Here is a 13,967-nt window from a genome sequence, read left to right as displayed (position 1 = left end):
CGGGCTGTGGCAACAGCCCCAGCTATAAACACGAATATCTGGGGTCTCTCTTCCAACATGTCTGTAGGGGGCCAAATAAGCAACAGCTGCTACCTTCACTGCCCCTGCCTGCCTCCAGTTCTTGCTCCGGGATCCTGCCAGTGTGTGCCCGTGAAAGCCCAAAGAACCAGAAGCAGGAGCCTTAAGCTCTTCCGGAAAATTACCATCCTCATGACACAGCCCACCGTGAAAAATTCAAACTACAGAGAAATGTACATGGTAAATGTAAAAACTGCCCCAAACTGCTGTCGCCCAGGAAAAGCCACAGTGGCTGTTTTGGTAAACAGCGCTCCAAAAAGCAAGGTCTCAGAAACTATTGTGTGCAAATGGTAGCCTCAGGACCTTATTAAAATGCAGCAGGTCTCAAGTGGAGCCTAGGATTCTGCATTCCTAATGCTCCCAGATGATGTCAATGCTGTGGGTCCCAGGCACTTCACTTCCAAGGCCCACTGTTTTGTTCACTGTTGTATCTCCAGTGCCCAGAAAAGTGTCTAGCACACAGGTTACTCAATAATTACTAAATGAATACATAGAAATCTGAGCATGCAGTTTTGTTTAAATGCATCCATAAAATACTACGTTATTCTAAACTTGCTTTTGTCACTTACTAATATATTGACATTTTCATGTTGATAACTATAGGTGCACACAATCACTTTTAATGGCTAAAGGTAATTTTACTGCATCTCTGTACCCATAAGTCCCATTGCTGATGGATATTTGGGGTGTTTTCAATAAACAACGCACATACAGATGCATGTACTATTTTCCCCACTTGTACAATATCTCCTCAAGGTATAACCAGTAGGTCAAAGGATATGCATATTTCACATTTGGGCATCCTTTTGATCATCGACGGCCTCCTGGTACTGTCTTCTGGCCACAGATGGCTACAGGAAAAGCCTCCAGCCCAGGATAGGCTGATTCTCCCCGGCTGGCAATGATATTCCTCGAAGCACACAGGCTGCGAACACCCCACGGTTCCTCTGTGTTTATGTTAAGCGGGCCCTTCACAGCTGCCGGTGCTCCATTATTCTCCATTTATCTCTGTCTCTCCTCACTTTAACATCTGTGTATTTCATTACTTTGCAGAGAAGGGGACATTCCTATCCAGTCAAGGAAACCATGACTCTTCTTTTTATCTTTTAAATTTGCACCGGGTGCAGACCATCAATCTTTGCTGGAATTGGTTTCCCTGGGTTACGCGAATCACGGGCTAATGCAAAGTGTCCCTCCTTTCAGGAGATGCTCCTTGCACTAACTTTCCTAGGCTGCACTGTCCCCTCTAAGGGCCCGACAAAGGGTAGGTTCTCACTCCAAAGACGGTCCTCCTTGCCAGTCATATCCCATTTCTCCAGAAATTCACATTTCTCCAGAACGTCATGTCCCATAAGGCAGTGTTTAACAAAGAAGGGGGTCAGTGATCCCCCCGCAGAGGGATCCCTGGAGAGGGGTGCTGGTGAAGATGCCGATTCCGGGGCCTCTCTCCTAGGAGGTCTGCATTTGTATTAAGCACAGAGGATTCCAATGAACACTCTCATGCAAACACCCTACTGGACAGACTCTACCTGTGTCCTATGCCCCGAGAATAAATGACCTCCCCAGTCCTTTCTTCCTGCTGTTGCCACTGCACAGACCAGCAGCCACTGCAGGAATTCTGGCTATGGGGCCACTGTGGGCCTAGTCCAGCCACCACCCTGGTCAAATCTAGCACCTGCATCCCAGACAGCGTAGTTATCATGCAAAGAGCACCCACAAGAAAACCATGGGCCTCTTTATGATCTTTCTCCATTTCAACAGGCTCTCTCTTCCTCCACGTTCATGTGCAAGACACAAAATAACTCTGCTTTACACGTAAAAGCTGTTAGCTCATATTCCAATGGTTGCTGTCCCGGCAAAAGGGCCGTTTTAGAACTTTAAAACCCCTTAAGTTCTGTCTACTTTTTAAGGATTTACGCTATCTGTGCATAATACAAAATAGGGATAAAGAGGCCAAAACATGTTTGCTGCTCCCTCTTAGCAAATAAAATATTCCTGAGCATCCTGCTATCCGTCAGGCACTGGGTCAGTTCTGTGGTGATCCAACAGTACTCCCTAACTGGGAGCGGAGAAGGACACAGACAAGGAAGTGAGCTTCTGCATGCAGTGCCATGAGTGCCCTGATGGGGGAGCTAGAGGTCACCCAATCTCAAAGAGAGGCAGAGGTTGATGTCAGAAAAGGCTGCTCAGAAGAAAGCAGGCCTCAGCAAAGCCACTTCACACATAGCTGAGGTAGAAACGAATGCAATGTGTAGACAGTCTTAGGCCTTACACACTTATTTACTCACACTAACATTAATTCACAAATTCTGTCATACCTGCAAAGAGTGAAGATACACTGGAGACAGCTCTGCCACAGATAAAATTTCAGTGCTGGTGGGACTGTTCCAGGAAGGAGGAACAGCATGTGCAAAGGCCAAGAGGCAGAAACAATGTGGTACTGGGAGAACTGAAAGGGGGTCAATACAAGATTCCTTCTCAGGTCAGGAAAAAGTACCCAGTATGTTTTAACTAAAAAGAATTAAAACCCATGGGGCACCTGGGTGGCTCAGTTGGTTGGATGTCTGATTTCGGCTCAGGTCATGATCTCACAGTTGGTGAGTTCGAGCCCCGCATCGGGCTCTGGGCTGACAGCTCGGAACCTGGAGCCTGCTTTGGATTCCATGTCTTCCTCTCTCTCAATGCCCCTCCCTTGCTCTTACTCTCTCTCTCTCTCTCTCAAAAATAAACATTAAAAATTTAAAAGAGAATTAAAACCCTATTTCTCATAAGAAATGTGCCATGAGCCAGCTGCAATTCAGCTCACGCTAAAAACGTAAGCATTATCTACACCAAAGTATGAATCAGAAAAAAAGTCAGATTATAAAATTCATATAATTTGAATCAACATGCACACCGCCCCCCCCCCAGAGTGAACGCCCACGTGCAGCCATCACTGGCTAAAAATTTCGCAAAAAGTAATGGACCCAAAATTGCTACTATATTCAGCCCCCTGGTTCGCTTTGTAAAATGTCAAACTGTGGTTCCTCTGAAAAGTCAAACATGACTTCATGGTTGGAAGCAAAAAAGCAAAAAGAGCCTTATAAAAAGTAACAGGCTTTTTTTTTTTTTTTCAACGTTTTTTATTTATTTTGGGGACAGAGAGAGACAGAGCATGAACGGGGGAGGGGCAGAGAGAGAGGGAGACACAGAATCGGAAACAGGCTCCAGGCTCCAAGCCATCAGCCCAGAGCCTGACGCGGGGCTTGAACTCATGGACCGCAAGATCGTGACCTGGCTGAAGTCGGACGCTTAACCGACTGCGCCACCCAGGCTCCCCAACAGGCTTTTTTAAAAAACAACATGCCTGGGTTCTCTAAGAAGTCTGGGAGAGGGGAACAAACAGGTGCTTCATGGTGGTCCTGATGCAGAGGACACACTCCCCAGAAAGCCAAATCCGTGCCTGGAATTCAAGTCTGCACATCCACTATTACCTGAGCAAAACCAAACCAAAACAAGCAACAACAAAAACAACAACAAAAGGCGTTCTGCCTGTTACAGTAGTTCAATGCAAAAGACCACATGCTCACTGGAACATAAATACAGAAAGAAGGCATCTAGCTGCAACAGCTTCAACAGAAGACTGTCAGAAAATTCTTTCGAATCACCTCTTTCAAGAGAATACAGGAGGTTATGAAGCTTTGGGGCTAAGAGGTCAGAAGGGATTAGGGTTCAGAAGCTTCTGGGCTTCTATCCCCAATTCTGCCACATAATCCCAGAGACCAAGGACAAGTCACTTAACCTCCACTGGCTTCAACGTCCTCATCTGTAAAAGGGGCGTACAGATAGAACAGACCTCATCAGCTGCTGGAAAATACATGAGATTTTGCATGTAGAAAAAACACTGTAATACTAGACATCTAGTAGGGATCTGATCATGTCTTCTCCTCCCTAACATGGTCCACGGGTCTACAAACTGTTCTTCCCATATATGGATGGCCTGGAGAAAAATGAGGTGGAAACCGATGTTATGTTTAGACTAAGGCCTTCCTCTTTCAGTTATTCTATGCATTAACGTTAATTCTCGGACTCTCTATGCCACACGTTGGACCAAGTGGGGTTGCAAAGAGAATCAAACATTCAAATATAACTTCTGGGAGCAAGGTGCCTCTAGCTAAGGAGCACCTGGAGAAGAAGGAGAAGGAGGAGGAGGAGGAGGAGGAGGAGGAGGAGGAGGAGGAGGAGAAGAAAAAGAAGAAAACAAAGGACAATAAACAGATCGTTGCCATGAGATGTGGTAAGTGCTACATAAGCTGTATAAACATTCGTCTTTCAACAGTAGGGTTAGAGGTCAGCCTGCCAGGGTCCAAACACTGGTTCCACCAGTTACTGGACACATGATTTATGGCAACTTATTTCACCTCTCTGTGCCTCCATTTCCTCATCAGGAAATGGCAACATTAACAGCATCTACCTCGTTGGGTTGCCGCAGGGATTAAAGGACACAACCCAATAGTTGCTTCGTCTTTTTCTGGAACACGGTATTAGCTATGACAGTTGATACTGTCTTAGCTATTGTTACATATATTACACCTTAGCCATTATTATTTAACATTACACCACAACAGTATCCTATACAGTGTTAGAGTATCATACAGTATAATTACAGCATTAGCTATTATTACTGTTATTATTTATGACTATTATTTTCAAGCACTTCCTGTCCCATCCTGCCCCAGGGAACACAGCACAAACGACGGCCATGTCAGTCGTCTAGCAGATGAGTAGGGATGCGTTAGTGGAAGTGGAGAGGGAAGGGCTTCCAGGAAAAATGAGTGACATGAATAAAAGCTGAGTGGTGGCAGGGCTGAGCCCATCCGTACAGAACCTGGGAGAGTGTAGGGCGTGTGGAACACGGATGTGGCAGGAGACGATCTGTGGTAGAGGCAGGGAGCACCTAGACACCTCCCCACCCCGCGAGCCAGCCAGGCAAGTGACTTGTCAGATTTGGGTTTTATGAAGAAAATTTTTACGGACTCACAAGAATATTATGAGGCCCTGTAAGCACGTAAATATCCCCCTTACTCCCAAAAAGCCCTGAGGGAACTGAACAGCCAAGTCTACAATATTTTTGGGGCTTTCAGGAAAAAGGGCACTATAAACAATAAGGGGATTCTAAGTGCCTGTCCTTGCCCTTTAAAATATTTAAGAAATTTTTTTTAATGTTCACTTATTTTTGAGTGAGAGAGAGAGAGAGAGAGAGAGAGAGCATGCGCGCGCACATGAGCAGGGGAGGGGCAGAGACAGAGTGGAAGACACAGAATCCGAAGCGGACTCTAGGCTCCAAGCTGTCAGCACAGAGCCCGACGAGGGGCTCGAACTCACAAACCATGAGATCATGCTCAGAGCCGAAGTCAGACGCTTAACCAACTCAGCCACCCAGGTGCCCTGCCCTTTAAAATATTTTTAAGAATGAAAGGGAAAAAGTTAGCAAGTTTGGGATTAAGACATTATCTTATAACCTAAGGGGTTTTTTTTCCAGGTTATTAATTTTAGCTATTTGTAATGCACAAACATACGTGCATGAAGGTATGTGTGTATGTATATATATTGGAATGAAAATTCCAGAGAACCCGTAAGTAGGAAACCAAGACATTCCCATCTGATTTTTCTATAGACAAAGTTTGAGAGGATAAGCTCGAAAAAGATAATAAATAAACGTGGGTCAGATAAGTTAGCTTCCAGAGGCTTTTCACCGCTTGGAGAAAAAACTTCCTGACAGTGGATCAGAGTCCCCGGGATGAAAACCAGATGTGGGAACAGACATGCTAGAACTGACTAGTTTCCAGTTTATAAAGGATACTTTGATAAAGGCATCATCCAAGGAAAGGTGATATCCAAGGGCCAACTCCTAAGAAACGGGGGAGGGGGTGAGTGATAAAGGAAAAAAAAAATGTGGGGGGAAAGGGGGATGATGCGAGAATCAAAGTTTAAAGGCTTGAACAGAAACAAAGGAGAATCCATTGTAGATCACCTTCCATCTTGCTGGGCATGAGGGACATCACCTTTGCCCAAAGAGGCAGGTTTTACTCTTCAGGGCCTCTACCTGCTTCCACCCTTTGGGCCCTCGGCAAACGCTGAGGTTTTTCTTCCAAAAAAACGCCTTCATTTCTGTGCAAGTTCTTTACCTTCAGCCTTGTGAAAAGGAAGCTCATTTCTGATCAGCCTCCTAGAAGTGTCTCTGACAGCCCCCCTTACCCGCCCCTCCCCACACATCCACAGGGACAGAAGGACCCTGGGACTCAGACACTGCCTCCTTAACGGTGCAGTGCTGGCCAAAAGGGCCAGAGAAAGGCCTATGAAGGAGGATTACACTGGCGTCAGATCCACAGGACAGCAGGACGTGCCTTCACAGACACGAGGCATAATCCTTTGCTGGCTGCTGCCAACAGAGTGAGACAGGGGAGGCGGCTCTGAAAAGCCGAGCAGGAGGACATTCAGTCTGTCACGAGGTAGCCTGAAAACAATGGCTTAACGCACCACAAATCTGGCTCCAGGAACGGTTTCCACCAAGGGATCTGGAGGTTTCTATGATGCCTTCAACACCAGTCACAGGAATCACATAATCCCAAGGAGAGCATCTCTCAGTAGCTATGGGCTGGCTTTAAAAACAAAACACCGACCCTCAGCTTCTAACTTATCCAATAAGAGCTGTGACTCAATCTTGAATGCACATCACAATAACTCAGGAAGCTTTAAAAAAAATGAAACAAAACAAAGCAAAGCAATCCCAAGTCAATGGAGCTAGAGTGACTATACTAACGTCAAACAAAATAGAAGTGGTGATAAAAATATGTTCCTAGAGACAAAGAAATGGTCAATCCATCAGGAAGGCATAATACATACACTTAAAAACGGAGTCCCAAAATACATGGGACTGACAAGGGAGAAAGAAATATTTAAACAGTAAGAGTTGGAGACTTCAATGCCTGCTTTCAATAATGGGTAGAATAATTAGGCTGAAGATCAGCAAGAAAACAGATGAGCAGAAAGGAACAACACAGTAAACCAACCACATCTAACAGACATCCATCGAAATTACAAGCAAAGCAGTAGGACACACATTCTTCTCAGGCGGTAATGGAACATTCTCCAGGGTATTCCAAATATTAGCCCATAAAATAACCTCAATATATGGGGCTCCTGGGGGGCTCAGTCAGTTAAGCATCTGATGTCAGCTCAGGTCGTGATCTCACAGTTTGTGTTTAAGGCCCGCACCAGACTCCATGCTAAGAGCTCAGAGCCTGAAGCCTGCTTCAGATTCTGTCTCTGTCTCTCTCTGCCCCTTCCCTACTCACATGCTCGCTCTCTCTCTCTCTCTCTTTCTCTGAAAAATAAATATTTAAAAAAACATCAATACATTTAAAAGAAATAATACAATGTATGTTCTCCAGTCACACTGAAATAAAATTAGACATCAATAACAGAAGGAAATCTGGAAATTCACAACTATGTGGGAAATTGTCAATATTACCAATACCAGAATAAACACAACTATGTAGGAATTACCAACAAGTTACCAATGAGTGGAAGAAAAAAATACAAAATTAGAAAAATACTTCGGGATGAATGAAAACAGAAACAACATGCCAAAATTCACAAGATGCAGCTAAAGCAGTATTGAGAATGAAATGTATAGCTGTAAGTGTATTTTTTTTTAATCTCAAATCCACAAACAACTCTTAGAACTAACAAACAACTTCAGCAAGGGTGTAGAACACAAGATGAAAATATCAAAATAAATTGAACTTCTATATACCAGCAATCAAATATCCTAACATGAAATTAATAAAACAATTTCATTTATAATAGCATTAAAACAAATAAATAAAACAAATAAAATACTTAGGAATACATTTAACCAGAGGTCTTGTGACCTGTACACTGAAACCTACAAAATACTGTTCAAAGAAATTTAAGAACTAAATAAACAGAAAAGACATCCCATGTTCATGGATTAGAAGACTAAGTATTGGTAAGATACCAATACTCTCCAAATTGATCTACAGATTCAAATGCTTATGGATCAACAGAATAAAATTGAGAGTCTAGAAACAACCCATCACTTTCAGTCAATGGATTTTTGACAAGGTGTCAAGAAAATTCATTAAGGGAAAAGACAGTCTTTTCAACAAAGAGCTGGGACAACTGGATACCCACATGCAAAATAATGAAGTTATTCATTCCATATAATGGAATGTTATTTGTTCAATAAAAAGATGAAGTACTGATGCATGATCCAAAACAGATGAAACCTGAAAACATCATGCTAAGTGAAAGGGCTATGCATAAAGGCCACATCTAATACAGAAATCCATAGAGACAAAAAAACAAAAATAGATTAGTGGCCCCCAGGGATTGGGGGAGGGAGGAAGGGAGAAGAAGGGGGTTTCTTTTGGGGGTGATAAAGGTGTTCTAAAATCAGGTAGCAGCAAGAATTGCACAACTCCCTGAATATAACTAAACAAGGAAACAAAACTTTCTAAGAATTTCTGAGATCCAGGAGGGTTGGTGACATCAGAAATGAAAGAGCTGCTCTTTTCCAGGAAGGAAATTGTCTGAATTCCTCCCTCGTTCTTCTGGTTTGCTCCCCAGGGAACATTTGGCAATACTGGAGGGGGGAGGATGGGGCATCTGGCTGGTTCAGTAGGTACAGAATGCAACTCCTAATCTCGGGGTTGTGAGTTTGAGCCCCATGCTGGATGTGAAGATTACTTAAAAATAAAATCTTTTAAAAAACATTGGTGGTAGGAGGGGAGGAGTGAGTGCTACTGGCATCCAGTGGGTAGACCAGGGATGCTGCCAAAAGTCTCATAATGCACAGGGGGCTCCCCTCCATCAAATAAAGAATTATCTGGCCCCAAAATGTCAACATTTCAAGAGTGAAGAACCCTACACCAGGAAAAGGTCAATACTCTTGAACTTCAGCCTTTTCTGATTTAAAGGAAGACCTAACTCTCTACTAATGGTTAAAAAACAAACAAACAAAGGGTTAGGAATCAAACGGAACTTGGATTCAAATCCCGATCCCACGCCTTCCCAGAACTGAGACCTTGGGCAAATTACCTACCTGCCCTGGGCTTTTACTCTGTCATCTGTAAAATGGGATGATGAAATCAACCTTACAAAGTAGGTAAGGATTAAATGAGAAGACAGAAGATGCCTGGTATCAGAAAGGCTAAGAGCTTTTATTACTGTAATTATTATTTTTTGTTAAGCCCCAAAGTGGCTTAGTACCAGGAAATGGGTGACTGGGTCATCTTAAAATAGGACTATTTTCTCCGGCAACAATTAGTATGTAAACTAGGACATTTTACGAGTTAATAAGCAACTGAAACGTAACAGCTGACATTCCTCACCAGTATATTATGCTCTAGCCAAAGAGGGACTGGCCAAGTACCCTGTTGCCATAGTAATAAAAAGTTTCTGTGAGTCTGACTCATTTTCTTTCCAGTAAATGCTTTTTGTTTGTCAGGCTACACTTCATGTACAAGTTCAATGCACAGGGGCGGAGTCTTTTCCATCTACTACACCTAATATCTTTCTGCTGCTCAAAAACCAATTTACTGTCATGGAAATAGCACCAAAGACAGGACAAGATGACAGGCTGTCATTTGCTATGGGTTTCTGTAATGGAGCTCACCAGTTAGCAGTGGATAGGAATGGCTCAGTAAGACATATTAAACCACCCAGGCCTTCCAACACCTCCACTAGACCAGGTGGTAGTTTGAGAGCGCCTCCTCCTCACCATAAATGAGGGAAAAAAGATAAAGTAATTAACACTTACTAAATTCTTGCTGTGTGTCCTGAGCCACTTTGGTGGACTTTATCCAATTTACATTCCACCAAAAAACTGAGAACGTTGGTTACTAACACTGCATACAGAATGCTGACAATCAGAGAGATTAATGTTTCCAGGGACACACTTTCCATATATATTTATCTTTGCTCCATCTCAACTCATAAATCGTTTGGGTTGCCATAGGAAAAAAAATCGGTAAAAAAACCAAGGAAAACAGGATGTTATAGGCAAAAGCAAAAGAAAAGAAGGTAGTAGACAAGATGCACTCCATACAGTATTACAGGATTACTATCATCAGGGCTGTGAGTTTCCTAGTGGCCAAAGCAACAAAGGAAACATGATAAGGAGTCAGAGTAAAGCGTACAGAACACTAAGACCTAACCATTTAAGAGAAAAGAGATTTTTGGTACTCTCTCCTCATAACCCAGATGTAAGTGAATACATCACAAAATGTGAGGCAGTCACAAAATTTGAACCCAGAGCAGATTTGAACCCAGAGCAGAATCCCAGTTCTGAAAAGGCTGCCTAATATCTAAGCATTCGGTGAAGGATGGGTGTGAATGTGCCACCATTTGTATTCCACATTCATGTCCTCAACAGTGTGGCTGAGTGATGGAATGATTAAGATTCTGCTGTCATGATGGGCATTGAGGAGGGCACTTGGGATGAGCACTGGGCATTGTATGTAAGCGATGAATCACAGGAATCTAGGCCTGAAGCCAAGAGCACGCTGCATACACTGTATGTTACCTAACTTGGCAATAAACTTGGCAATAAATTTATATATATATATATATATATATATATATAGAGAGAGAGAGAGAGAGAGAGAGAGAGAGAGAGAGAGAGAGAGAGAGAGTCTGCCGTCAGACTGGTTATGCTCAAATCCCAGCTCTGTCCCTATCTAGTGATACAATTTTTAACTTTCGGTGCCTCAGTTTCCTCATCTGTAAAGTGGAGATGACCATCATAGTACCCAATCTCATAAAGCAATTGTGGGCATTAAATGTAAATCATGTTGAGCACTTCTTAGGCTCTACTGCACCAATGTAAGCTATTAATAGCAGCCCTACTCCCACCACACTTTATTGGTAACTGATCACACGCCAGCACTGTTCTCGGCAGGAGAGGACACAGCCCTATCCCAGGCAGGGGAGGTCTTGCCCTCATGGAGCTCCAACAAACACACAGACAAAATCGGACAGTGCTAAGTGCTCCACGGAGATGGAAGATGTGATCGTGGGTGCATGGTTGGTATGGATAACCAGGAAGGGAATTTCAGAGGCCAAAGCAGTTACGATGAGAACTAAATGACAAGCAGCAGCCAGCCAAGCAGGGATGAGAGGGGAGAGCAGCCCAGGCGGAGAGCCCATCACGAAAACACACCAGTGACAAAGCCTGGAAAGGCCCGGGAGCAGGAGGGGCAGCCAGGCAAGGCTGGAGCAGGCTGCCCCCGGGGCGAGGCAGGGAAAGCAGAAGCCAGGTCCAGAAGGGATTCCTCAGGGAAGGAGTCTGGGTTTGATTCCAAGTGAAAGTGATGGGAAGTGTTACAGGGGAGTGATTTTATTTACTTTTCTAAAAGATCTTGGGCTGCCCTTGGGAGAGTGGGATGAAGCAAATGAAGCAGGAAGTCGTTCCAGGAGGGGACAACAGTGCCTGGAGGTGTGTGGGAGTAGTGAAGACAGAGAGCTGTGCACGGACTTGACTCAGAACCTTCTAGATCAGGGTGTCTCAACCGCAGCACTGTTGACATTTGGGGCTGGAAAAGTCCTTGGCGTGGGGGACTGTCCCATGCACGGCAGGATGTTTCACAGCATCCCTGGTTTCCACCACTAGATGCCAGCAGCATCCCCAGTTCTGACAACCAAGAATGTCTCCAGACATGGCCAAATAACTAACCCTGGGAGCCCAAATCACCCCTGGCTGAGAACCACTGCTTTAGAGGCAGAGCTGACTGGCTTTTGCTAATAGGCGGGATCAGGGAGAAAGGGCAGTCAGCAAAAGAGAGGCCTCAAGGATGATTCCCACGTTTTTGTCCATAACAAGGTAAGATCACCTCAAACATTCAGCTTGCTTGCCTTGTCTGCCACTGAACTTGCTCCTGATTTTCAGTGTCACTCATTCATTCATTCAAATGGTCCACAGAGGGGCATCTGGGTGGCTCAGTCAGTTGAGCATCCGACTTCAGTTCGGGTCCTGATCTCGTGGTTCCTGAATGAGCCCTGCATCGGGCTGTGCTAATAGCCCAGAGCCTGAAGCCTGCTTCAGATTCTATCTCCCTCTCCTTCTTCCCTTCCCCTGCTCACACTTGGTCTCTCTCAAAAATAAACATTAAAAAAAAAAAAACAAAAAAAAAACACAGTCCCCAGAGTCAGCCATACCTCATCCCAGGGAGGCCTGGCTTACAGACTTAAAGAGCTTACAGTCTAACAGGGACATAGACATACAAGCAAGTGAAGTTGGTACAGGACACATGGGTTAGAAGAACCCGTGAGACTAAGCAGAAGCACAAAGGAGAACATGGCCCTTTACTCCTGGGGGAGGCAGGGGAGGCACCATGGAGGCTGAAGGCTGTGCTGGAGGACAGAAGCCCAGGGGGAAAAAGAGAATGTGCAAAGGCCCAGAGGAATAAGCCTGAGTGGCTAGGGAGGCACGCAAGGTGGGGCAGGAGCTGCAGCCAGTGAGACAGGCAGAGCCAGCCAGGAGGTCTCTCTGGGACTTCGGAGACCCCTTTACTCCATGGGGGACCTGGGAGCCCCTGGAAGTCTACTGTTATTCATATTCCTCACATCTAAGGATTTAAAAAACAAACAAACCTCGAAGTGGGTTATCTACTGAGTGCTCACATTATACCAACTCCAGTGCAGGGAACTCTACATAGACGAGGTGCCTCATCCCCTTCTCCACATGAGAAAATGGCAGCCTCAGGAAGTTCAATGACTCGGTCAAGACTTCCCAGCTGCCAAGTGGCAGGGCCAGGATCTGAGCCCAGGCTGGCTGGCTTCAGAGTCCTCTGCCTCCTGCTTTAAGCAAGGTAGTAGTAATATGATTTGGTCTGTGGTTTAGGAAGATGATTCAGGAAATAAATATTTGGGCATCACCAGTTTATGGGAGGGGAGGAGATCTCCAAGGAGGGGAGTGGGCGGAGTATTAGACGAGAAGGAAGGAATCTATTTCTGGTAAATAATGATGCAGGAAGCAGACCAAGAGGGCCTCCCTGCCAGGGAGAAGGGCAGCCTGGAAATAGGGGATGGAATCCCAGTGAACAAAAGATGGAAGTGAAGGATGTGGTCCGCAGTGTCCAACACAGCTTGGGGGCCAGGTAAGGTCGGATCTCGACACTGGATCTGACAACCAGGAGTTTCCTGTGATCCTCCCCAGAGCAAATTCATGACTGTGGTGCATGTGAAAGCCATACTACAGAGGGCTGTGTCACAGACTAGGCACAACAAAGGGCAGGGGCCTGTAGGACTCTGGCCTGAGGAAGAATCTGGGGCCAGGGAAAGACTGACGATAAAGAGGTGAGTTCCCAAACTGGAATACAGGTCAGACTCACCTGGGGAAACAGCACGCAGAGAATTCTGGCCCCACTCTAGGCCCATGAGCCACTCTTTCCCAGGATGACCTCAATCTGCAGAGGACTCGGACAACTACAGTGGCTTAGGAGCCACTGGACTGGGCAGTGTTTCTTATAGTGTGCTCCCAGAAACACTTCAGCTCCAGGGTCCCCTCCTCACTCTGGTGATTGAGATTCCCAGGAAGGTCCTGGGAAGTTGTTTACTGAGGCCTCCGGGGCATTCTGATGCAGCCTGGAAACCATGGCCTCTAGACCCTCTCTGCTCAAAGTGTAGACCTCAGATCTGCAGCATCGGTAACCCCCTGGGAGCCACGCCCCTGACTCACTTAATTAGAATCTGTAGTTTACCAAGATCCCATGCCTTTATGATACACACAGTGTTTGCGAAGTTCTAGACTAGAATGGAAGGAGGGTCCTGGGGTAGAGGGGAGAGGTACTCAGGTGCCCTCCTGCCAGACATCTTTAGTGCAG

The 13,967-nt window shown here is 45.1% G+C and overlaps 1 protein-coding gene across 4 annotated transcripts in view; it reads right to left on the bottom strand.

Annotated features, from left to right (window-relative positions):
• Nucleotides 1–13,967, bottom strand: part of LDLRAD3 (low density lipoprotein receptor class A domain containing 3) — a 241,762-nt gene that overhangs the window by 136,302 nt on the left and 91,493 nt on the right. Inside the window, exon 1 of one of the 4 annotated variants that reach the window (XM_019812280.3) lies at nt 13,476–13,833. The exons of the other annotated variants lie outside the window; for them this stretch is intronic. Within the exon in view, the coding sequence (XP_019667839.2) occupies nt 13,476–13,521 (46 nt within the window). The 5' untranslated portion in view covers nt 13,522–13,833. Of the gene's footprint in view, nt 1–13,475; nt 13,834–13,967 lie in introns of those variants that run through there. 4 annotated transcript variants of the gene reach the window in all.

This window comes from Felis catus, chromosome D1 (genome assembly GCF_018350175.1).
Source record: "Felis catus isolate Fca126 chromosome D1, F.catus_Fca126_mat1.0, whole genome shotgun sequence".
Taxonomy (NCBI): domain Eukaryota; kingdom Metazoa; phylum Chordata; class Mammalia; order Carnivora; family Felidae; genus Felis; species Felis catus.
Note: the sequence above shows the minus strand (reverse complement) of the source record. Positions and strands in the feature narration are given on the sequence as shown.